Raw genomic sequence first — 27,637 nt, forward strand, 5'->3', positions numbered from 1 at the left:
GTACAACTGAGCTGGATCCTGTCCTGATCTCACTCGCACATGCAGTTTCAAAAAGGATCACTCGAATATAAGCAGAAGTGGTTCCTGTCTAAGTTCCCCAGTTTCTAATCCAGCAACTCTTATATCTACCAGGATCCCCCAATTGAAAAATAACTAAATTTATTTCAGACTCAGAGTCCAATTTTTATTCTTTCTCTGAATGGCATCACAGAAGGAGGCCATTTGACCCATTGCGTCTACATGATCTGTGTAGCAGTGTATCATTTGAATCTTACCTTCTACCATAGAAAACAGTGGAACCAAGTCTGAACATTAAAAACAATTAATTTATTGATGAATATTCTGCAAACTGATGGAAAATTGCTATATGTGAATCTTAGCATAATACTTCTACATGCTTCTCATCAGAGATCAGTGAAATGAGTATGGAAATAAGTATAAAATTATTAAATATTATAGACATCAGAAGTGAGTACTGGCGATGTACTCCTACTTGGATCTCTGAGATTGATGTACTTTACCAGCGAGTGCAAAGTTACAGTTTTATTTCATATGTCGTTTTTAAAATAACTTGCAAGATGGTGGCACTCAATTCAAATTAAATACACAAAAACAAGAATGTCAGCCATCTTTCTATAATGGTTAAACAGCACTATATTTTGAACTCCTAAAAGTTCATGACAGTCAATGCTGAAATCAGTTTGTCCTCCTCAGTTTTCCAGTTAGCGTTCCCGACTGGGATCCATTACTTCAGTAGAAATGAATCAGTATGACTGATATAGATACAGTAGCATCAGTTGACAAGGCCAACTCGTACCCATATTGTATGGTCAACACAGTCAGGTTGAAAGCCGTTTAGATGACAGCACCTTTAGTATTTGTTGACAAATTGAAAAGTTACAGTTATTTCAAATTATACCAGCCTAATGGAAGTCAGGCTATCACACATTTATTGAGGTCAATGATCTTCTTCCTGGTTTGTTTTTTTAAGTATCTGACAGCTGTCCTCACTCCACATTCAAAAACTTCTTGTACTCCTCTGTTAGAAATTGCTGAGCACTCCAGGTAACCTCTTGCTCCAATATCTCTTGTCAGCCTCTTCCCATCAACAGGTGTGATGGTGCGAAAAGTGCCTGCGTCACGCTGGTCTATTTGTGTAGCAACGACCAATACTGGAACTTTTGGCAAAAAATTTCTGACTTCTGGCATCCACTTATTTTTAACATTCAAGTAAGACATAGGGTTTGCTACAGAGTAGCAAATTAGCACCACGTCAGCTTGTTGGTAAGAAAGTGGTCGAATTCCTTGAAATGAATCATTTCCTGATGTGTCCCAGAGTCCCAGGCTGATCTGTTTTCCATCCATAAACACATCTACTCCTGTATTGTCATAAACTGTGGGCTTGTACATATCTGGGAAAGTCTCTGATGTAAACCTCACCAGCAATGCTGTTTTCCCCACCTTTACATCACCCACAAGAACACATTTTATGGAGCTCATGATGCCTCCAAGTTGCTATGTAAAATAAATCACAAGTATCTTTGGCAGATCTTCTCAATCCCTCACAGCAGGAGCACAGATCCTTCCAAAAATGCTTTTTCTGTTTGATGGAGCAGTTCAGTACGAAAGGATGTTCAGAGAGTTCCACCAAAACGTTCCTTTACCTGCAAAACAAGAAAGGAGATATTTATCATTAAAAAATTCTGATAAAATGTCAAACCTAAAAAATTAACTAGTATTTTATTTCAGATGCTAGCTTAACACTACTTATTTCCACTTCAAAATTATTTTTACTTCAAAATTAACAATAGATTGATACAAACATTTGATTTTAAGAGTCTAGGTATTGTAGAAGGCAAGGGAAACTTACAATTTTTCCTGTTCTAGGAAAGAATACTTGGAGCAAAAGGCAGAGTAATGCGTTTTGATTTAAAACACAGAAGACAGTAACACAACTAGTGCAGATCTGGAATGAAGCGTTCCTGTGTTCTAGACGTCAAAAATGTTTAAGGCTGCTTTTAAAAAATTGTTACAATTTCACAGCACATTCTGGATCAACAAAACTTTCTTCAATGCTTTATACTGTCACTCTGGTAAGACATTTTCAGGAATCCATGAAAGTTAAAAGAAAAATCATACGTTAGTTTAACATACTTGAATTAGTCCTTGCTGCAGGTTTTGCTCTAATAATCGACTCAGCGTCGTCACTAACTTTCACCACAGTTTTGCTGATAGAATTGCATGTATCTAGTATTGTTCCGTTAATGATTCTTGTTTCTTCTCACTTCTATATATATATTACTCTTCCTTCCTGGTAACCTTGGGAACAAACATGACAACACAGCTCCCAGCAGTTCTTGACACATTCTAGTGACGTAGCCAATTTTAGGGAAATTTTAGTATTAACATACTTCTTTCTAAATTCAGATTATATTTCTCCATACAAATATTATCATTTTCTTAGAAAAGCTACATAATGAGCTGAATCTACTGCTGCCTTTTTCTTAGCCATGGATTGAATTTGGACTAATGCACATTATAATGGAAAGACTTTCTAACCGCAGGGTCCAGAGCTCTGGAAACACCTACTGAAAGGAATTCCTTTAGTTCGAGCACCTGGAAGGAAGGAAGGCATCGCAGAGGATATCAGGGATACAAAGTTGTATTTGAGATGATATATGCCCATTCTCATTTACCCCTATGTGCCAACTGACAGAGGCGAATTGTCCTTACTATGGTAAAATGGGGCTGTTTATTGATTAGATTAGATTAGATTACTTACAGTGTAGAAACAGGCCCTTCAGCCCAACAAGTCCACACCGACCCACCGAAACACACCCACCCAGACCCATTCCCCTACATTTACCCCTGCACATAACACTACGGGCAATTTAGCGTGGCCAATTCATCTAACCTGCACATTTTTTTTGGACTGTGGGAGGAAACCGGAGCACCCAGAGGAAACCCACGCAGACACAGGGAGAATGTGCAAACTCCACACAGTCAGTCGCTTGAGGCGGGACTTGAACCCAGGTCTCTGGCACTGTGAGGCAGCAGTGCTAACCACTGTGCCACTGTGCCGCTCTCTTTAAAAATGTACACCAGCAAATGTCCAGTGCCAACACTTAGATATGTGAATAGCTGTAATGCTGATTAAAAGCGCCTCTGACAGACATGTTTTCCTTGGTGCCACATGTAAAGGTCAAACTAGGATCAACAACCAGTGAGACCTGGCTGCACCTGCCAAGGCCCCCCAAATATTTCTGCTGGCCTGTGCACTCCAACTTGATGATAATCTTAGGTCATCAGAGGCAGATACAGAACTTCTGTCACGAGCTGACAGCCATATATACCTAACACTCAAGTCCGAATGGTCTGGAGGGTTTGCCACCAAGTAGTCAATTAACTCTGCATCTGCCTGTTGCTACAAAAGTACAAGAATTTCATGAAATGAAACATTTTCTGATCTGCCCCAGAGTCCCAGGTAACCTGAGTTCCACCCATAGACACATCTACTGTAGTATTGCCACAAACTGCGGGATTTGTACATACCTGAGAAAAGCAAAATATCTCATTGTAGGAAAATTCTTTCAAATATTTACGAGACATATGAAAAGGCACTATAGCAATACAAAACCTGTTTTGTAAAATATTGCCAGAGTTAATTTTGCCCGAGATCTTTTATGTGTAATAAATGAAAGAATAAATCAATAAATGGCCTCTCTGGGATGTGGGTTGGGTACAAGAGTAATTCAATCTTTCTGCAATTATATATTTAGAAAGACTACATCTAGAGAATGAATAGAATGGGCTTGGTGATCTTATTAAAATATAAGCTTCTGAAAGACCTTTACAGGCTGGGTGTCTAGGATTATTTTCCATAAAACTATAAGAAGTAGATCATTCAGCTCATTGAGGCTGCTCCTCCATTCAATAATGCCATCGCTGATCTGATTATCCCAAATTCCATTTTCCTGCCTTTTGCGATAAACTTTGAATCCCTTACTGATTTAAAGTCTGCTATCTTAGCCTTGAACATACTACAACATAGTTTCAATACCCCTCTGCAATAAATACTTCTAACAATTGATTCCTCTGAGTCACAATATTTTACTTCATCTCTGACCTGAAAGCATAATGCCTAACTGTGTAAACATGCCCTCTGGTCCTAGACTCTCTCACAAGGGAAAACATCTCTCCACATCTACCCTGTGCCTAAGGTCTCCTCTAATTCTTCTGAACTCCAATGAGTACAAGCCCAACCTACTCAACACCTCCATCCATACCCAGGAACAGTCTAGTGAACCTCTCAGGACTTCTTCCAATCCCAGTATATATTTCCTTAGGCAAAAATTTTACATGTTATTCCAGGTAAGGTATAACTCGTGCCTTGTACATTTTTAGCTAGACATCCCTATTTTTATAGTCCATACTTTGAACCAAATGCATTTGCCTACCCTGTTACTTGGATGCCAGCTTTTTGTGATTTATATGTAAGGATCTCAAATCCATCTGTACTGCAGTTTTCAGACATCTTTCCCCATTTAAATAATATTCAGTTCTTCTCTTATTCCTGCTAAAATGCAAAACATAATTTTCCCTGATCATATTTCATCAGCCAATGTTTTGGCCACTTGCTTTTCGAGGTGAAAGTGAGCATTGCAGGTGCAGGAGATCAGACTCAAGATTAGAGTGGTGTTGGAAAAGCACAGCAGGTCAGGCAGCATCCAAGGAGCAGAAAAATCAACGTTTCGGGCATAGGCCTTTCATCAGGAATAATCAGCCCTTCCTGATGGAAGGCTTTTGCCCGAAACGTCGATTTTCCTGCTCCTTGGATGCTGCTTGAGCTGCTGTGCTTTTCCAGCACCAGTGTAATTTTGACACTCGCTCCTCTGTCTATAACCCTCTGTAGACTCTGCGTTATCCTCAATTCTTGCCTTCCCATCTATCTTTATGTCATCAGCAACAATGGAGATAATACATTCAATTCTGTCATCCGAGTCGTTGATATACAGTACATTGTAAATACGTATGGCCCCAGCATCAATCCCTGTGTCATTTGACTAATTACAGACTGCATTCTGAAAATACTCCCATAGCGTAACGGTTTGTTTTAAATACTTAATCAATCTTCAATCTATGGTAATATACTGTTTCTAACACAATGGGATCTTGTCTTATTAAGTACCTTTATGTGCATTACCTTATCAAATAGCATATGAACATCCAAATATATTATAACTACTTTTTCTCCTTTATCTGTCCTGCATGTTACTTCCTCCAAGGACACTAATAAATTTGTCAGACATAATTCCCCCTTCATGAAATCATGCTGACTCTGTTTGACCGTATTAAGCATTTCTAAATACACTGTTCATGGATTCTTCATTAAACTCAAGCATTTTCCCAATGATAAATGTTAAACTATTATTTATAGTTGTATGTGTTTTTGTCTCCCTCTCTTTATGAATAAGAGCATTAACGTTAACAGTTTTCCAAACCACTGGGACCTTTTCTCCCAAATCTAAAGATTTCCGGAAGATTACTACCAGTTCATCAGCTAATTCTAAAAATAAAAAATGCTGTAATTCACAGTGAGTCAGATGGCATCAAAGCTCTCTGATGAAGAGTCATCTAGACTTAAAATTATATTTTGCTCTCTCTCTACAGATGTTGTCTGACCTGCTGTGATTTCTATTGTTTTTGTTTTCAGTACAGATTCAGCATCTGCAGTAATTTGCTCCTACAGCTACTTATGTTGTAGCTACTCCCATTAAAATCCTTGGATGCAACCTAACATGCTAGAGGACTCAAAAGAGCAAAGACCAGTACAGCACAGGAACAGGCCCTTCAGCCCACCAAGTCTACATCAACACATGGTACCTTCCTAAATTAAAAGCCTTTTGCCTTGACTCAGTGCATTTCCCTCTACTCCAAGCACTTACAACTCTGTGTGTAAAACATTTGCCTCTTAGATCTCTTGTAAACTTTCTCCCCTTTTATCTTAAACCTATGTCCCCTAATAATTGACATTTCTACCTTGGCAAAAAAGACTCCATCCATCCATACCTCTCATAATTTTGTGTCCATCAGATCGACCATCCTTCAACATTCAAGATTTGTCCAGTTTCTCCTTTTACTTAGTACTCTCCACATCAGACAACATCCTGGTACATCGTTTCTGTACCCTCTCCAACAGCCTCCACACTACCTTCTGGTAATGTGGTGACTAGATCCACACACAAATATGGCTTAACTAAAGTTCTGAACAGCTAAAACAAGATTTGCCAATGTTTATGCCCCAACCAATGAAGGCAAGTATGTCATATCCTTCTTGACATGGAGGTGCCGGTGTTGGACTGGGGTGTACAAAGTTAAAACAACATCAGGTTACAGTCCAACAGATTTTTTTTGGAAGCACCAGCTTTCGGAGCACTGCTCTTTCATCAGGTGGTTGTGCAGGTTATGTGAGCATGACCGTTCTGAGAGTATGATGTTAACCTCCACAACCACCTGATGAAGGAGCAGCGCTCCTGAAAGATAGTGGTTCCAAATAAATCCGTTCGACTACAATCTGGTGTTGTGTAATTTTTAACTGTGTATATCCCTTCTTGATCATCTTATCCACTTGTATTGCCACTTTCAGGGAACTATGGATCCGTCTGCCTAGATGCCTTGGCATTTTGATGCAACAAAGACTTTGGCCATTTACTATATATTTCCCTCCTGCATTAGATCTTCCAAAATGCTTCACCTCACATTTGTCCAAATTAACCTCTATCTGCCATTTCTCCACCCAAGTCTCCAGTCTATCTACATCCTTTTGTATCCTCTGGGAATCATCCTAACTGTCCATAGTTCCCCCAATCTTTGTGTTGTCTGCAAACTTACTAATCACACCACCTACATTCTCCTCCAAATCATTTATATATTTATTACAAACAACAGGGCCCCCAGCACTGATCCCACTGCTGGGATCACCACTGGTCACAGATCTCTGAAATAACTTCACAGAGGCCAGTATCCTGTCACCAAGTCACCCATCATTTTCAAGTGGAGAGTCCTTGACACTGATCCAGATCCCTCAGAGTCAGCTCTCAGAGTGAACAAGATTTTTGATACTCCTGTTCTTATCATATCTCTGCCAGGGCTCCCTGATTGGACTAGATTAACAGCCCCAACTAGGGAAATCATATTCTATGAGGTCCGCATGGCTACATCCCACCCCCTCTGAGTCCGAGGACATAGACCTGTTCTTTTTTTCTGTAGCTCCTACTAGGGCATTTTAGCACTGGGTCAGATTCCTCCAACCCTACCTCTGATATGGGCCTATGTGTTCAGGAATAGTCGGAAAGGTCATTGAGGAGCTAAGGTTTGCTCCTGCACCATTTGTGAGTTTGCAGTTTTCATACGGTCTACATGTTTGTTCAGGACCATCACACCCAGCCAAACTTTCTAAGTCACTAGACCTGACCTCACGTCAACCATGCCCCTCACTCGTGCATAGCCATTCCCGAGGTTCCTGCATTAAACTTAGTCCCTGAAGTAAACTTCTCTCTCACTTAGCAGAGTATTGTGCCTAGCATTGGTGTTCCTGATGCCAATTCAGACTCGGTACCAGGTTCAGGAAGATCAGATTTAACCTGGTGCAGAGTCTTCTCCACATTAGCCACTCTTCTTGAGCTATCCCTGTAGTTGCATGAGGGGGTGATTCTACAATCAATTAGGAACCTTGACAGTTTGTTATCTAGTGAAACTGTCGGCTGTTTCTTTAAACCAAAATTCAAAGCTTGGACTGCTCTTTCAGCCAGACCAATGGATGATGAATGGTATGCAGTTGTACTTATATATTGGCCAGCCTTCAACTTAAGGAAATATTCAAATTCCCTGCTGATAAATGATGGCCCAAACTGGACTGGGTTGATGATTCCTTTGCTTTCTGGCCTTCTAATTTCTGCCTGTACTTTTGCCCATAAGGCACCCAATGGCATTGGGTGGGCTTTGCAGAATCATGGAATTAATTCCTGGTCAATATGCAAGGCGGCCTTGGCTCCTTTTATAGTCCCTTCCTGAAAAACTTCTGGGTATTTAATTAGGACTTCACTCAAACAGCCATTTTTTAATGGAAAAATGTTGAGATCATCTAGATGAATCTCTCTCAACCATCAAGCTTGGGGTCAAGCCTTTTCCTACAATCAGTGGTAACTGAACCAGCTGCTTCTCATAAAAGACCAGAACTGAAATTGTACCCTTCATCTGTAAAGGTTCCCGGTATAGGTTCTCAGTATAGCCGAGATTCTGCACAAACTTAACTTGTTAAACACTGGTTCTGCAGTCACTGAAATGGCCAAGTTATTATTGACCTCCATGAGAACCAGATAACCATTTAACCAGATGTTTATTTTGATTAGTTCTGACTTGGATGTTGCTGGGCAATTTGACTGTTCCAAACCAGATGTAGGTGGACTTTCCAGATTGCATACTCTGCTGTATACCACTATATGAGTTCTCTTATTAAATTTAAGTCCAGGGACTCTTTTGTTGTCTGTGTCCGCATACTGGCAGCAACTACAATGACTTGCCAGCTGGGATTCTGAAGAAAATTTTAACCAGATGGCCGAGGCTTGGCTTTGTTTTCAGGTTATGCTGTGGGCTGATCAAAGTCCCTCTGATCAAGATATGATAGGATATGCAATTGCCTTCACTCAAGTGGTGTTCCCCAAGCTCATTTGGACTGGCAAGGGTATCCACTTCCATCGGAATACCCTGAAACTCTTGTGTTCCACATGCCACATTTTCCAATAATAAAGCCAGTTACAGTGCATGTTTGAAGTCCAGTTGGGCTTCAGTTAGTAGGCACATTTGCATGGTTACATCGTTAATCCCATATACCAAACGGTCTTTCAGTGTCTCATTAAGGATTAAAATTCACATGCCTCTGTTATTCATCTTAACCTAGTCAAGAATCCTGATATCGATTCCCTGAATTCTCAAATGGCCAAGTAAAGTCAATACCATCTCAGAATTGGAGGAAGCTTGGAGTGATAATATTTCTTAATTAAATCCATTAATTGTTGTTGTGGTTCTGTTCGCCGAGCTGGGATTTGTGTTGCAGACATTTCGTCCCCTGTCTAGGTGACATCCTCAGTGCTTGGGAGCCTCCTGTGAAGTGCTTCTGTGATGTTTCCTCCGGCATTTATAGTGGTTTGTCTCTGCCGCTTCCGGTTGTCATTACCAGCTGTCCGTTGCAGTGTTCGGTATATTGGGTCCAGGTCACGAAACGACATGACCAGCTATCCTTAGTAGCCACACACGCAGATCACAAGCAACATGAATTCAACTAGGACAACATACTATTATAGGACAAGCCAAACAGAAAACAGCCAGGGAATTCCTAGAGGCATGGCACTCATCCACAAATTCAATCAATAAGCACATCGACCTGGACCCAATATACCGACCACTGCAGCGGACAGCTGGAACTGACAACCGGAAGCAGCAGAGACAAACCACTATAAATGCCGGAGGAAACATCACAGAAGCGCTTCACAGGAGGCTACCAAGCACTGAGGGTGTCACCTAGACAGGGGACAAATGTCTGCAACACAAATTCCCAGCTCAGCGAACAGAACCACAACAACGAGCACCCGATCTACAAATCTTCTCCCAAACTTTGAAATCCATTAACTCTTGAAAGATTTTAGTATCCAGTGCCTCAGGGAAGGTTAGGTTGCCAATATCGGAAAAAACTGCAAGGTTACAAGAGAATTATTCGTTGATTTTCATCTTCCCGATGTCATTTCCCCAGAAAAAGTAATGTTTTTTTTCCACATACTGGACCCAGTCTACAACAGCAGGATCAAACAAGTGAAACTTCCAATATAATGGCATGACGCCTGAAATGCTTACCACAACTCAATGATGTTCCTGACGAAGGGCTTTTGCCAGAAACGTCGATTTTACTGTTCCTGGGATGCTGCCTGAACTACTGTGCTCTTCCAGCACCACTAATCCAGAATCTGGTTTCCAGCATCTGCAGTCATTGTTTTTACCTCAATGATGACTGTTGCAAACAAGTGTTTTAGGAGCATGCTTTTCTCTTGCCACCACTGAACTATCTTCACAGAGGCCGTTCTCCCATCACCAAGTCACTCCTTATTTACATGTGAAGAGTCTTTGACACTGATGCAGCTCCCTGTCATGGTGTCAGGATGTCTGACAGTCCTTAACTCTCAGGGTTTAGATCAGAGTGGTGCTGAAAAAGCACAGCAGGTCAGGCAGCATCCGAGGAACAGAAAAATTGATGTTTCAGACAAAAGCCCTAGCAGGTTAACAGACCCAATCAGGGAACTCATATTTAATGAGGTTCACCTGGCTGACCTTGTTACAATCGTTATAATCTCCAGTCAGACTCATTAACCTTTAGGCTCATTATTTTTCCAAGTTATAGTTATTATATTTATTTCCTTCCCCATTCTGCCCCTTGATTATTTAGTATTTTTGAAATATTATTCATGTCCTCTGCCGTTCATGGAAACAAAAGATGGTATCTATGTCCCTAACTGCATTGTCCCCTACCATGATTACATTCCTATTTTCTACCCCCACTTGAATGACTCCCTGTACCATGGTCAATTCGCTTATCCCCCCTCAAGTCCGAATTCTTTCCCACGCCGTTTGCAAGAACTTTGTAAATGTTGGGACAGAGACTTCTCAAGAGCTTTCTCTTGGGTCCCTATAATGCCTCACCTCCAATCACAGCCTCCTGATTCTGATCACTGACCAAATTTGAATTACCTAATATAGGGACATGTCCATCTCCTGAAGTAAAGTGTCCAAGTAAGTTTCACCCTCATGGATGAGGTGTAATGTCTCCAGTTCAGATTGAAGCTCCTCAAATCGAGTCCAAAGTTTTCTACAGATTTGTTCACTTCAGAGGCTTCCACCTGTTGCAGTTGCACCACATCACCCAACCTGCCATCTCTATCATATTTTATTTAGGTTATGAATTAAATGACTCAACTAAGGACTTGGTCTCAGGGCAAAAGGTTCGCCATTTAGTACTGAAAATAGGAGAATTTATTCACTCAGGAGAATTTTTGGGATCTTCTAGCTTAAAGGGCTGTAGCTCCTCAATTGTTAGTTGTGTTCAAGTTGATAGATTTTTGGAGTCTAAGAGAATCAAGGACTATGGGATTAGGCAGGAGTGAGGTTTTGTGATTGGAGATTATCCATTATATCATTGAGTAGCAGAACTGGCTTAGTGGGTTGAATAGGCTACACCTGCTTCTAATTCTTATGTACTTATGAAATACATAAAAGGTTTACAAAAGATAATGAGGTAAATGTCAAGCTCTCAAATAGCAAAACATTACAGGAATAGCACCATTAAAGTAAATTACTCAGTAATGTTCACTTCTGATTTGCATCTAGAAAAATCCATAGCAACCAGGGTCTCATACTTGGAGAATCAGCCTAATCTGCAGGTTATTCTCCAGTACAATCACCTATCCATTAATTACAATTAGATGATGACTCCAATCAACATGACTATTAGGAAACAGACTCTATTTACCTTCCAACAGTTGTCAGAAACGGAGATTAACAAGACATTTGAACCACTTGATTCAGACTTTTCACAGCAGAACCACAGTTGCAGTAAGAAATCTGGATAAGGCTGAAAGGAGGAGCAAGTTGCCCAAGCTTATCATCAGGGAAACACAATGTGCCAAATTGCATATAATCCGAATAGTTTATGCTATGGAAGGAAAGGATTCTTAGCACTAAGTTAACCTCGATTGGCTGAGGTGTTGCAATGGAGAAAACAACAATGTTGTTTCTAGGCTTCTCACGCTCACTGGAAATACAAAAATGTTGGAAGGTTTGTATATATTCCTTTTGTTTTTGGAGAATGTGTCCCTGTACATGAATGCATGTCACCTCTAGCAAGCTCAGGACAGTCACATTATGATCTCAAAAGATTATCTTAAACTGGTGACTACTGTAGCATACTCAGGACTGTTCAGCATGATCATGTTGATTGTATGTAAGCCAAACGTCGTCACTTTTGGACGTGGCAAGTGTAACTTGTCTCAAATAATCCTGGAAAGGCAAAGCATCTCAAAAATTTGAAAAGGTTGAGCAAGTAATTTCAAGCTATTATTATGCAGTGGTCATACAAATGGAAATTTCGACAAAAAGAGGATGCTGTCAACAGTTTAAAAAGGCACTTAGCTTCACACCCAATTGAGCAAATCATTTATCAATTTTGGTTCTGGTGTTATGCTAATTACATAGGCCATATGTCACTGCAATTAACTTATCAAAACAAAATGCAAGCTCCTGAAGTTGTTCCACATAAGCAGAATACAGATTATACTCAAATAGGATGTGCTTTTAAAATCCTAAGCAAAATGGCGACTCTTAGCTGTGATTTCATAGATTGGGCAATAGTTGCTAATGTAGCCAACAACTTAAGATAATCAGTCGAGTTTGCAACGTGGCTCATTTATATTAGCTAGAAGCACCACACATTCATGTGCAGTGACACATTCTCTGAAAACAAACAGAATATGTTCAAGCCTTGTCCCTTTTTAATGTAAAGTTACCAGGAAGCTTCTGGAGCCTATAGTTTACTCAGTAGTTTTTTCTATGGCAATACTTCAGCCAATAAAAGAGACTTGCCAACTAATCAGCATCCTTTTTTCCTGTAGTATAAGTTATTGTGATCATTTCAAGTTTGGTATTGTTGTGTTTGTCTTGTAGAGTACATGATGAAAAGCTTCATGAACATGTCTTTTTTTCTGCAATATTCAAAACTGGATAATTGGATGCATTCTTCCTCCAATCACAACATTCAACGATTTCAGAAAATACATAAGTGAATAGACATTTTAAAGAAAATGTTACTCTAGTCAGTCACTGCATTGTTGGAAGTGGTTGAGTTTTACTGTGGTTTTGCAGCTTGCTCAGGGAGCCGCCCAGGAGAGGTATTCAAGACTTGTCTAAGAGCCTCAATGTTTATAGAAAAGAATAAGTTATGTGTCCTTGAAATTTTCATGAATATCCTTTATTTCCCAGCTAGGAAATGAAGGCAGAAAGGCTGTGATACTCGGCTATAAAGAGTCAACCAAACACCCTTCCACCAAATGTTCTTATGACATATTTTGCAAGCACATTATCTTAATAAAGACGAAGTGTATACAACATTGGCAGTTCTAACTCGCCTACTTTGTGAGGTAAACTAGCACTGAATATGTATCCCACAACTGTGTTTTCTCATGTGAACATTGCCAGTATAAAAGAAAGTCAGTTATTCAAATTTAGTTGATGCAAATTCTGAGCATATATGAGCAGATGTAATTCCAGCTCCTTAATGAAGAAGTAATTTGGGCAATGTTATGTTTAATATAACAACAGTCATTACATTTCAAGTCATTCAATTTTATGAAGCAATTTGAAGAATTGCTGAGATATATTAAGTCATTGATTTTATTAAATTAAGTCTCTCTTTAAAAGGTTTTTAGTTTTCTTTTAAGGCAACTTGTAATTCTCTCTTACTTATTTTTACTTTTTTGTCTACAGTGCCACTTCATGACAAACATCCCAACGGCATTTTACAAAAGTATGCCCAATGTTCATTGTGTACACTGCAAACATTATGGTTAACACTGCAAGTATCTGCAACTCTCAGAACTAGAAGTCCACACTGCAAATGGGGTCGACATGCCGGTCACAATGCGTGAACTCTCAGAGCAGCAGTGTAACTACACCACTCAGAGAGAGCATTGCCTGCATAAAAGCAAAATTTTGGATGAACCCAGGTTTTTGGTGGGTGAGATATTTGTGATTGGTCAAGAGTTAGCAAAAGGGTGGATTAAGATTTCAGCAGCAGCTGAGTTGAGGCAGGGATGGAAACAAGATTGTCTCAGAGGTGAAATTAGGTAGTTGTTGATGCAGCAGATCTGAAAGCAGAAGTTCATCTCACTGTCCCTTTGGTTTGAAGGTAAAAATGTTCTGATTCTGCCTCATGCAGTGAGCGGGAAGAGAAATGGCATTATTGACTTGGGAGCAGAGTTTGTTGCATTTATATTTTTGATAAAATATTATTTAGTATCCAGCCAGGTTTAATGGATAATGGTAATATTGAAATATACAGAACAAAAATTTCCAGTGCTGAATTTTGTGATGCCAATCTGGATGGCAATATATGTGCTCCAGATGGGCTCATTTTTTCTGATTAAGAAGAAAATGCTGTAAGAATTTTTTTTCTCTGATTACTATTCAATGACTCCGGCAAAATAATGTGCTGGTATGGCCAGTGAGGTTAGAATTGTAAACATTTTGTTGCTCTCATTGCTCAACAGCATGCACACATTTAAAAGTAAATATCCGATCCCTTAATGTGAACCAATTTCCCTCAGTCTGTACTCCTGAGAATTTCTTTAAACCAGTCCCAGATTATTCAAGGAATGCTCCTGTGTCTTATTGGCCATGAGCGACACCTCAAGAAAAAAAATGGCTTTTTAATAGCTTCTGTAAAAATACAAAGCCTAGTCTAGCAATGTGTAATTATCAGATTAAATTGAACAATGGGAATCCTTCAAAGGAGAATCGACTTAGGTACAGAGTGGACACATTTTAATGAGGATAAATGAAAGAACATCCAAATCTATAGCTGACTGGTTTACAAAATATATAGAAGCTAAAATGAGACAGAAAATGGAGGCTTCTGATAATTGGAAGATTCATTATACAGTAGAAATACTGAGCTAAATATAGAAAATGCAGTGGTTTAGAACAAATTAATGTCAGGCAATGATAGAGCATAAAAATAGAGTAGCTGTAAAAATAAAAAGGGAACCATAAAAGAGCTTGCAAAGAAATGGTTCGGTTGATTAATGACCAAAAACAAGACCTCGATTTCTTGTAAAGACAGGCATCAAGACTGAGCTACAAAACATGAGATTTAGAAGCTGAAGTAGGCCATTTGGCCCTTCAAGCCTGCTCCACCATTTCAATAAGATCACAGCTGATCTATCAGTGTTCCAAATTACACACTTTTTAAAAATTCACAAATGATATGTAGGCACTATTACATGCCCATAGTTGGCCTTAAGAAGGTGGTGGTGAGCTGCTGTCTTGAACCACCACAGCGTATTTGATGTAGGTAAACCCACTCTGCCCTTAAGAGGAGAGTACTAGGATTTTAATGCAATTTCCATCTATCCCAGATAATATTTGATCCATTTCATTCCATCTACTTCTAATGAGAATCCACCTACTTCTACCTTTAAAAATATTCAATGACCCCACTGCTACTGCTTTCTGTAGGCAGAGATCAAATGTCACACAACCCTCAGAGAAAAAATCCCCTCATGCCTGTCTTAAGAGGTTGACCACTAGTGTCCCCCAGTTCATAAACATATTTCCATATCCATCTTTTCAAGACCATGAAGGATAGAATCATAGAGTAATACGGCATGGAAACAGATCCTTCAGTCCAATTCATCCATGCTGACCATCATGTATATTTGAATCGAATCATCTCTCGCTATTTCGAACTTTAGTGAAAACATGCCCAGCCTGTCCAACCTGTCTTCAGAAGACAATCTACTTATTCCAGAAAATGATCTAGTTAACTTCCTCTGTACTGCCTCCATAGCATTCACATCCTTCCTTAATTAAGGAAACCAAAATTGCCCGCAGTACTCAAGAGGTGCTCTCACCAAGGTCCAGTATAACTGAAGCATGGCGTCCTTATTTCAATAACAAGAATAGATAAATGCCAATGCTGGAAATCTGAAACAAAAACAAAAAGTCCTGGAGAAACTCAGTTTTGTGTCACTGGACTCAAAACATTAACTCTGTTTTTCTCTCTACAGACACAGACAGACCTAATGAGTTTCTCCAACACTTTCTGTCTTTGATCCTTATGTTAATGCTCGATTCCACATGTACTAAAGGCTAGCATCCATTAGCCTTTCAGATTATGTGCTGGACCTGGATACTAACATGTGATGATTCAATCACTGGAAAATCCATGCCCCTCTCCACCTCAGACTTGTGCCATCGTTCCCCATTTACTCTAAGTACTTTTTTTTTTATTCTCCCTTCTAAAGTGCTTCACATTTTTCCACATTATAGTATATCTGCCAGATTTTTGTATTCACTCAGCCTAACTATATTAATCTGTGTTGTTATATTCTCTTCACAACACACTTTCTTACCTATCTTTGAGTCATGTACAAATTCAGCTACTATTCCTTCAATTCCCATGTCCAAATCATTGATATAAGTTGTGAAATGTTGAGGACCCAGCACAGAATACTGATCACATCCTGCCATTATGAGTTGAAGACAGGTCTTTACTAAAAATTGAAAAATACAGCCAAGGTAGCAGGAAAGGAGGTGATAACAATGAACCTGGATAGTATAAAAATAAAGATTGGCAGGCTTCCAACTTAGCCCTGATGGGACACATGCTAGCTTCCGAGGACAGCAAAGCAGAAGTTGCAAAAGCTCAAGTCACAATCTTCTGAATTCCCCTAGAGGAAATGTGAACTGGAATAACAAAATCTGGACCAATTTCTATTTATTGTTCCATTACCATTTCCGTTCATCTTGTACCATCATTCCTTTTGTCATTTACTTCCTCCTGCCTTCTACCCCAACACTGACCTTCCATTTTGTTCCCCCTCCCCTTTGCTGATAACCCTGTCACAGTTCTAATTCTTTGCAATTCTGGTGAAAGGTCATTGACATGAAATGTTAACTTTGTTTCTCTCCCCACAAACACTTCACGACGTAATGAGTATTTGCAGAATTTTATGTTTTTACTCCTTAGAAAGGTATCAGTTCTGGGGACCTCAGTTACCCAAAGAGATTGGAGATCTTGGGTTTATCTTAGAAAAGTTAACTGGCAATTTAATAAAAGTGTTCAATGTCATGAAAACTATTTATAAAAGCACATAAGGAGAAACTGCCCCAAGAAACAGAAAGGTCAGTAACCAAAAGTTTTGATTTTTGTGATTGTCAAAAGAACCTGGTGTGACAGGAAATGTTTTTTTCCTACAGCAAGTTGTTTTGATCTGGAACTTGTGAACAGATAGGAGGGTGGAAGCAGATTCATTGATAACATTAAAACATAAGTTCTTGAAGGAAAAAGAAATTACTGTGGGGAATTTGGATAGTTCTAGCAGAGTGTGAAAAGATATGATGTGTTGAATGGCCTCTTTCTATACTGTTCTACAAATCAAAGAAGGCTCAAGTTTATAAGTCATAGAACATCACCCCATTTACTGCTGACCCGTATTAAGTTCATTCATTATCCCTACCCGTACAGTCAAGCTGCAAATTGGTCTGCTCATAACTTCAAAATGGCTTTATATTTATTCGTAACACAACTGACCCAAAATTGTTCAGCTTAGAAAATAAACTTGCGGCATCTGAAGACTATTTCACCGTCTGCAATGCAAAATACTAAGTTCTGAGTTGATAACCCTAACCACCAGTGACAAGTGCCAGAAATTTAGACATCATACATCCAAACTTCCCAAATGCACTTTCTGATTTGTAAAGTAACCCCAGAATAATAAAGGACCAGACACAAGTGGAGGACAGCTCAGAAATGGGAAACTTCTTGCATATGGATGTATAGATACACCGAGATGAAAGCGACTACTGGCTCCCCCCCTCCCCCCATTTTTGGTATAGTTCAGGATTGAGTTTTATAAATTTACAAATCAACATAATTTCATAGAGTTCTTGATTTGTTTTTGAGATTAGGAGTCCACTAAGTTGCCATAGTCCCAGACGGCTGCCCTCTCATCAGTGAGAGAGAGAGAGAGAGAGGGAACTGGTGGTGGAGGGTTACTGTGCCTCAGTAAAGGGGTGAGATTGAAAAGGTGGGAGCTTCATGGTAATCTTAGCAGATACAGGAATTGAAACCGCACTGTTGGCATACACTGCATCCCGAACCAGCCTTCCAGACCTTTAGAGGTAGTCTGCATATCATTGAAAATAGTCAAAAAATGTAATTACTTCATATAAAATGACTTATGGATTATAAAATCCAATTTTAAGTCAACCCATTTTATAACATGATCCTTGTTTGTGTTTGCAAAATGTGCACTTTAAAAACTGTACTCAGCGTATCAGTCAGATCCATACATTTTTCAGCTCATGATACTCACATTAGGAGTCAGCTTCAATTTTTAAGATCAGCGATACACATTTTGGATTATATTCATCTTATAAGGTAGCACATGGGATCAAGTAGGCAATGGGAGGCATGTAGCCAGGAAGATGCACAAGAATGTAAGACATACCGAGACACAGCAGAGTGTTTATGGTGACCGATGAACAGAAATATTTTCACATTTCAAAATGGCGACCACAGACATTAACACTGGTCGTTTGCATTTTATGCTCAGTGTATAAGTGGCTCCTGTGTTCAGGACGTTTCAAAGCTTCAAAGATCAACTTGTTTATCACGATCAATGTTAAATCTCAAAGTCAGACATTCAGTTTAGTGATACCTTTCTTTGAGCTGAAATTATCATTGTCAGCACATTCTACCAAAGAATTTTGTGTTGCAGCTGTACCAGGCTACTTGTCTAGGCGCAGAGCATAGATCATAGTCAGGCTGAGGCCTGTGCTTCACTCCAGAGGATAGCTCTCTACGTGCTTACAGTTCCACACCGAACCAAAAAACCTCAAGTAGGCTAATTACTTTTCTAAAAACATTAAAAACAACTGCTTTAGGTAAAAAGATATGCAGAAAGTTCAACAATGTAATTTCCAAGAAAATTCTAGAAATATTCAGAAAATCTGACAGTAGCTGTGGAAAGAAACCAAATTTAAAGCTTCAGGTCAATTCTTTTGTTTTGGAACCCAGGTTATTAATGTAAAACCTTATTGCATTTAAGAGTACCTGAATGTGCATCTGAAATGCCATCACCTACAAGAATTATAGACTACAAACTAGAAAGTGGGAATAAGCTGCCGTGCACTTTACAACTGATAGAGAATGGCTTATTTCTGTATCATGAATTCATCTGATTCCATCCAGTAAATATTGATTTAAAAATTGACATTATAATCAATCATTGACCAGAATTATAATCAAAATATAAATGTAATGTGCAAATCTTATTGTTATGAAGCCAAAGCCGGCCCTTTTAAGCATCATTCAACATTTCACAAAAACTGGCTGTAAAATACAAATAAATGTTAAAATGTTTATGTAAAAGATACTTGTTAAACCTCAGCTAGGGTATTGGTTGCCACATTATAGGAGAGATGTGATTATATTGGAGATAATGCAGAAACAATTTACAAGAATGGTTCTAAGAATGAGAATATTTTAGTTATGAGGAATGATTGAAGTTGGGACTGTTCTCACTGGAGAGAAGAAGGCTGAGAGGAGATTTGACAGAGGTTTTCAAGATCATTAGTAGGGTCATTGATAAAGTAGATAGGGAGACACTGTTCCCATTTGTAAAGAGAGCACAGATTTAAAGTGATTTGCGAAAAAAAACAACTAACATAAATACTCGGTTAAATTTATGGAATTGACTTTTACATAGATACTACTTTTGGCAGCTGATATTCATGTTCATCAAAATTCATACCATATCATTAGCAGAAGCCCAATTGAGCTGTAAACGAATAAAAAAACAAATTATGAAAACCCAGAGTAGAACACAAAAGCCAGCGGACTGGGAGACCGCGAGTGGAGCGGAACAACCAGCAGACTGGAAGGCTAGAGCAGGACGTGACGGCCGGCACACTGACTCATAAATGTTGATCTGTTATCTGTGAAGAACTTTTACACGAGATACCTGGAAAACTTGAGGTTATTTGGCCAAAAATAGGGGGTGGACCTTTACATGAGATCGACTATTACTCAAGTATATATGGTATTCCACATGAAGAGTAGTAAGGGTATGGATTGCACTGCCTGGAAATGCAGTGGAGGCAAGTTCAATTGAGAGATTCAAAAAGGCTTCATTGAACGACTGACTGTTTGGATAGAAGTGATGTGCAAGGGTATGGCGGGAAAGCAGGAGATTGGCATTAGGTCATGATGCTTGTTTGAAGAGTCAGTGCAAGTGCATTGGGTTGCATGGTCTCCTTCTGAGTTACAACACTTCTGTCATTCTAAGATTCTGTAGTATCATGAGACCGCAGAATCAGAAGGAAATTCCTAGGATATTCTTTTGCAATTCCTCAAAACAGCCCAGCAATCAAACCTCTCGTTTGTAAGGTCCTAAATTAGGAATGATAGAAAATAGAAGGATTTGTTTCCTCGTAAAGAATAATGAGCATAAAGAATGGAAATAGAAAAAAATATATTTCTTTGTGCTTTGGGGTGGCACGGTGGCTAAGTGGTTAGCACTGCTGCCTTACAGCACCAGGGACCCAGGTTTGATTCCAGCCTCAGGCGACTGTCTGTGTGGAGTTTGCAATTCTCCCCGTGTCTGTGCAGGCTTCCTCTGGGTGCTCCGGTTTCCTCCCACAATCCAAAAATGTGCAGGTCAGGTGAATTGGATGTGCTAAATTGCCCGTTATGTTAGGTGTATTAGTCAGAGGGAAATAGGTCTGGGTGGGTTACTTTTCGGAAGGTCATTGTGGACTTGTTGGGCCGAAGGGCCTGTTTTGACACTGTAGGGAATCTAATCCTTATGGTTCATTTAATGCCACTAGTCTATCTAAGATAACATCCCCCCCTAGCTGCGTTTATTAAATGTTTCCTACATCCAAATCCCCACAAAGGGTTCCTGATAATTTCTGTGAATTTGAAAGTGAAACATTGGAAAGAAAGGATACAGTATTTGTTTAAAAAAAATAAAATCTGTATCAACTCTTTTTAAATGTTAAGATCATTAGAAATAATAAGTGAGCATTTAGAAATGGATAGGTTAATCCAGGATAGCCAGCATAGTATAAGTCATGTTTCATGAGATAACTATTTAGCTTCATAAAAGGAATAATGTAGAAGTAGCACATTTTCAGGAAGCATTGCTAAGGATCTCAGAATAGGCTTGTGAGAAAAGTTCAAAGCATGATATAAAAGGAGTCATAGCTACGTGGACAAAAACAAGGTCACTGGTCCAGAAACAAAGTGATGAGGTAAACAAGTAAGGGGATTAGGTTCATACTGGATCTACTTTTGCCCCTGGTTTTAGCTGTGGGTTTGTAATATGAAGTGACGACAATAACATGGATTCAACTTCTACACATGCAAAGGTTAGCATGAAGGGCTGACCTTCTCAGCCGCTCCCATTGCCTGAAGTGTGGTGACCCTCGGGTTAAATCTACACCAGTTATTTCTTTCAAATGAAACAGCAGCCCTACAATTTGAAAAGACAATGGTGACTTTACTTTTTCATGTAGATTATTCAGATCTTGATGTAGGAAACACAGTTCAAAATTTATTGATAGAACAGAAATACTTGCCAATCAATGAGCAGAACTGTCAAATAGTTTGCAGAATGGGAAGATAAGTTGAAGATGTAATTTAATATGAATTATTGTGAAGAAAATGAAGAATGGAATGATACAGGCAGTGAATAGTGCAGATTAACATAGAGTCATAGAGATATAGAGCATGAAAACAGACCCTATGGTCTAACTCGTCCATATCGACCAGATATCTGAACCTAATCTAGTTGCCAAAACCTGGCCTATATCCTTCTAAACTCTTCGAATTCATATACCCATCCAGATGCCTTTTAAATATTTTAACTGTACCAGCCTCCATCACTTCTTCTGGCAGCTCATCCCATACAGGCAAGTTGCCCCTAAAGTCCCTTTTATATCGGTCCCCGCTCACCCTAAACCTATGCCCCCTAGTTCTGGATTCCCCGACCCCAGGGAAAAGACCTTGTCTATTTATCCTATCCATGCCCTTCATGATTTTATAAACCTCCAGAAGGTCACCCCTCAGCCTCTGACACTCCAAGGAAAACAGCCCCGGCCTATTCAGGCTCTCCCTATTGCTCAAGTCCTCCAATCCTGGCAACATCCTTGTAAATCTTTTCTGAACCCTTTCAAGTTTCACAACATCCTTTCAATAGGAAGGAGACCAGAATTGCATGCAATATTCCAACAGTGGCCTAACAAATGTCTCCCGATTCTTGGACCAATGCTTTGACCAACAAAAGAAAGGATACCAAACAACAAATAAAAGCAGTGCTTCAAATTTATGAACCCTTGTCTGTGTAAGTGCAAGTAGATAAAGCCATTGAAAGGACTATTAAAATTTTGAGTTAAAAGGGTACAGAGTACAAAAGTAAAGAAGTAATAATATATTGTACAAGTCATAAACTTGGCTGAGTTTGTTGCATCATATGCAATTTTGTGTGTTTAATAAATTATAGGGCATTAAAGCCTCAATGTATGTCGCTTTGAATTACCACAATGATTCCAAGAGTAGTACGTTACTCTTATGATTTACAATAGTGGAGAAGAGCATATTTAATAGATGTTTCTAACATCACAAAACTCCTTACCTCTGGTGAGTCAATGTAAAAGTAAGGAAAGAGATTAGGAGAATTGACTTTACCAGGGGTTGTTAAAGTGTGGGAAACATGCCCTTTCTGTCTTTTATCTCATTGTGTCTTCAATAAGGGACACACTAAGACAAAACAGTTTCAACAATTTTTACTCATTCTTTCACGAAATGTGGAAATTATTGGCAATGTTTGTTGTACATCCCAAACTGCCCTTGAACTGAGTGATTTTCATTTCAGCGGCAGACAAGAGTCAACCACATTACTGAAGATTTGGAATCTTAATCTGTCAGCCTGACCAGGTAGGCGGTCAGATTTCCTTCACCAAAGAATAATAGTGAAACAGATGGGTTTTGACTCAAAACTGATGATAACTCCATGGCTGCCATTTCAGAAACTAGCTTTCAATTTCAGTGTTTGTCAATTGAATTTAAAGTCCACCAGCACCAGGAAAATAGGGAAGGGTTAATGTAAGCAGAACGTGGTGCAGGTTAGACTATGTGCAGTAGAACGTTAAATTATCTTTTATCGAGTAGAAGATGAGAGACTGGCCAGATAACCATTGGAATAGTTGAGTCTGGAGGTTAATATAAACATAGATTAAGCTATAGAGTTTAATTTGACACCAAATTTAGCCTGATTAAACTGAAGTGGGTATACATTCCACTGTTAAACTCTTCTATTTAGCCCTCATTGTTGCTAAAAGAAAGTACTATATCTGTCACAAAAATGACATTATGTCAGCACACCAAATAAACGTGATTTGCAAACAAAAAAAAATCACATGATTCTTACACAAGTTGGGATAAAAATTCAGACTGCATGCTCATTAGCCTGTGAGTTGCCACCCATTACGTTTGGTGGGTATACCGCAGTTTGGTGAGTGCAAAATTAGTATTTTATCCTTCTTCAGCCACCATTACAATCTGTAGTGTACAATTGACAATATTACTTTAAATAATATAGTGACTATACAGTTATCTAAAATAATGGATATGGTTGTCATATAACTTTATATTTAATACATTTATTATAATTTACCCAACTTACAATTTCTGAACAAAACATCCACAAGATTGTTATCAGGTCCACATTGGAAATTATTGAAAGTTTACGCCTCATCAAATATTAGTTTGCTCAAGAATGAGCTCAAAATTTTAGGTTTCTTAGGATCAACACAATTTTGGCTGAACACTTATGCAAATAGTTGCTATACTTTAGATACGAAACCACTTAAGTTGCACTTATGTGTGAAATCAACATGAGGTTGTATTTCACAGCTTCAGTTTCACTATGGCTGAATGATGAAATATGACAGCTGCAGTCTGAAGAACCTAGTGAAACATGAACTAGAGATTTTACTAGAATGCCCAAGTGCTTCACAGAATTATGATCGGGGGGACAGAGTGGGGGAATGTTAATGTTGCTGGACTAGTATCCAGAGGCACTGACCAATTCTCTGGTAGCTGATGGAATATGAATTCAAGTAATAAACCTGCTGTTAAAAGAAAGTGTGCAAACATCCTTTAGGGAAGGAAATCCCTTGTTTGGTTGGTCTATAATTGATACCAAAGTCAGCGTAATGGAGATGACACTTAACCTCCCTCGGAAAGGCCAACTAGCCATTTAGTTCCTGGGTAACAAATGCTATATTTACCAATGAAGTAAACATCCCAGGAAAGAATAAAAAGAACTTGGACAAACGTTGACACTGCGTGTAAGAAGGAGATATTAGAATATGTCACCAAACGTTTGGTTGAAGGGGTCAAACATTTCAAGGATATTCCTAAAGCAGCAGAGAACTATGAAGAAATTGAATTATTTCAGTTGGCAACTCCAGTGTTTAGGGACTAGATATTTGAAAACACAGCTATTGAAGGTGAGAACACGTAACCTGTGCAGGTGGGTCTTCTGCCAGCCAGAATTATTGTAAAATCACAACTGACTCAAATGCGAAACAAAAATCTTTTCCATGTAGCATCAATTATCAATGAACATTCCTACAATCAAGTAAGTTCCAGGAGACTTTACAGCTAAGATAAAAACAGAAAGTACTGGAGAAACTCAGCAAGTCTGACAGCATCTGTCGAGAGAAAGATAGTATCAATGTTTCAAGTTCATTCTGACCCTTTTTCAGAACACGTAACTGAACTGGGAAATATCTTGCTAACAATCCGGGTCCTCTGGTTTCCTCCCACAATCCAAAGATGTGCAGGTTAGGTGAATTGGTCATGCTAAATTGTCCATAGTGTTGGGTGCACTAGTTAGAGGGAAATGGGTCTGGGTGGGTTACTCTTCGGAGGGTTGGTGTGGACTTGTTGGGCTGAGGGGCCTGTTTCCACATTGTAGGGAATCTAATCTAATCAAATCAAATTACTGAGATGAGTTTTTAATTCCATATTTATTCAGACTGGGAAATATCATCCTCTGACACCTTCTCACATCTCCTGAAAAAGAGTGTTCACATGTGAATTTGGGTGATGTCAACATCAAGGTATACCTAAGTGAAACTCAGCTAATGGGACATTTACTGTCCTCACTCATAAGTAATGATGCCAAGAGTTAAAAGCCCAGCAAATTTGAGAATTTGAATTCAGTTTAAATTTGGAAAGAAAAAGCTGTTAATTGGAAAATAATCAAAATCTATCATGCTATCATGACAACCCATCTGTTTTTGGAAGTTTGAAACAACTGAGTGACTTCAAAGGACAGTTAGCTATGTTAGTGTGGTTCCAGGGATCAGGTTAGGCAAGGATAGCAGCCTTTTATTTCTAAAAGGTATTAATTAATTAGATTTTTTATGTAATTCAACAGCTTTATCATCATTTTTACTTTTTGTTTCTAGGTTTTTAAAAGTGAATTCAAATTATCAAATTAACATGTTAAATTTAAGTTCTTGTTCACTGGAATGTTACACTGGGAATATAACCATAACATCACTTTACTACTTACATTATTATGTTAATACAGAATGATTGATTATTGTCATAAAAAGTAAACAAACTTAAAAGATTACCAAACAAACTTACTTACATATTAGTGACAAGTTACTGAAGAGCAGTCATGAAAGAAAACATAATTATTCTTCCTATATAAAATCCTTAACGGACCGCAGCTGCTGTAAATCAGAAACAAAAACAGAAATTGCTGGAAAAGCAGGTCTAGCAGCATCCAAGGAGAGAAATCAGAGTTAATGTTTCGTGGGTGGCTCACTTGACCAGAACCGTTAACAATAATTATTCTTCCACTTAGTACTAAATCAAAATTAAACTCTACCATTTCTGCTCATGCTCAGTTATTATAATGATCTACGGAACAGTTTTACACAGTCACTGAGATATATAGCATGGAAACAGACCCTTCGGTCAACTCGTCTATGCCAACCAGCTAACCTAAATTAATCTAGTCCCATTTGCCAGCATTTGGCCCATACCCCTCTCAACCCTTATTATTCATAAACCTATCCAGATGCCTAATAAATGTTGTTATTGTACCAGCTCCTACCACCTCAGGCAGCTTATTCCATACACGCAGCACCCTCTGCATGATAAAGTTGTCCCTCAGGTCCCTTTTAAATCTTTCCCCTCTCATCTTAAACCAATGCTCTCTAGTTTTAGACTCCTCTACCCAGAAAAAAGATCCTAGCTATTCACTCTATCCATGCCCCTCATGACCTCTATAAAGGTCACCCCTCAGACAGTCCAGGAAAAATAGCCCCAACTTATTCATGCCTATTGTCAAACACTCCAACCCCAGCAACATGCTTATAAATGTTTTCTGCACCCTTTCAAGTTTAACAACATTGTTTCTGTAGCAGGGAGAACAGAATTGGATGCAATATTCCAAAAGTGGCCTAACTAATGTCCTGTACAGCCACAACATGACATCCCAACTCCTGTTCTTAATGCACTGACCAATATTTTGGTGTTTATCTGGGGTCTTTCCACTTACGGATCTTGAAATGGCACAGACATGAATTACTCAGAAACCAAATATTCCAAAAGGTTACATGATAGCATTCTCCAGACATTTTGCCTGGAACAAGTTAACTTTGCCAAATGAACCCTATTCAGTGTGTTAACTGATCCCAACCACATCAACAGATAAGCATTTAGCTGAAACACCACTGGCGTAGTATGTGGATCTGTTTGTTTGGGGCAGAGAATTGGGGGTCAAAGGAAATGGAAAATGACCTAGGATGCCATCAGCCCATTACTAATTCTGAGATCCCTGCAGTGAAGTGCCACATTTGGTTTGGACGAGGACAATAGCATTCTCAGAGGATCACGTAGATAGCTAACACTCATTGTGTCCATTCACATAGAAAGAATAATTACTGACCAGAGGTGGTTGATGCTTATGGGAACTATCTTCTAGCATAAAACAAGTTTCCATAGAGGGATATAAGAAGAAAGAAAAATATCTGAAAATGCAGAACTGAAGAAAATTAACGTTTACTTCTTGTTTTTGAACTTAAAAGTAAATGATAGTGAATAAAACAGTAAAGGGGAAGGAGCAAGATAATTAAAATGACCCAATACATATAGTTAAGATATACAATGGAAAAGTGAGTTGAAGAAATAAAATAAACCAGGAGCATAGGTTTAAGCTTCGAGGTAGAAGGCTAAGAGGGTTTTAAGGAGATTCTTTTTCTCTCAGAGGGTGGTGGGAGTTTCGAACTCAGTGCCTGAAAAGCTGGTTAGTTTACGTACTTTTGCCATATTTAAACAATGTTTAGATTTTAACTTATGTTGCATAGCCTCCAAGGCGATGGGTCAAAAGCTGGAAAATAGGATTAGAGTAGTCAGAGATTTGGTTGACCGCCGACACGATAGAGCAAACAGCCTCTTGCTGTGCTTGTAGACATGTATGAGTCTGAGTAAAATTATATCATTTTGATATCATACTTACATTCTAAGGTCATGCATGAACAAAATGAAAATATTATCCTTACCAACAGTTATGAGGTCCCATTTATTATGGGTTTGAAGCACTTCCAGAAGGATCTCAGAATCAAGGTTTACAGAAAATGGAGGCCCTGGACAAGTTAGCTGTCTCACAGCTGTTTCCTTCAGTTATCATGGAGGAAACTCATTTCTTGACAAACATCAATGAGCCGG

At 38.9% G+C, this 27,637-nt stretch overlaps 1 protein-coding gene across 4 annotated transcripts in view; it reads right to left on the reverse strand.

Moving 5' to 3' along the window:
- Positions 1-377: 377 nt before the first annotated feature.
- The window catches only part of rhoh (ras homolog family member H), a 29,508-nt gene continuing 2,248 nt past the window's right edge, over positions 378-27,637 (reverse strand). The window contains exons 1-2 of one of the 4 annotated variants that reach the window (XM_060831162.1): positions 25,551-25,611; positions 378-1,664 (exon numbers count right to left, since the gene is read on the reverse strand). In XM_060831162.1, coding sequence (XP_060687145.1) covers positions 934-1,500 — 567 coding nt within the window. In that variant the 5' untranslated portion in view covers positions 1,501-1,664; positions 25,551-25,611 and the 3' untranslated portion in view covers positions 378-933. Of the gene's footprint in view, positions 1,665-1,870; positions 1,936-2,154; positions 2,249-25,550; positions 25,612-27,637 lie in introns of those variants that run through there. The other 3 variants (XM_060831147.1, XM_060831155.1, XM_060831139.1) reach the window with 3 other exon arrangements.

The sequence above is a fragment of the Hemiscyllium ocellatum genome, chromosome 1 (assembly GCF_020745735.1).
Source record: "Hemiscyllium ocellatum isolate sHemOce1 chromosome 1, sHemOce1.pat.X.cur, whole genome shotgun sequence".
Taxonomy (NCBI): domain Eukaryota; kingdom Metazoa; phylum Chordata; class Chondrichthyes; order Orectolobiformes; family Hemiscylliidae; genus Hemiscyllium; species Hemiscyllium ocellatum.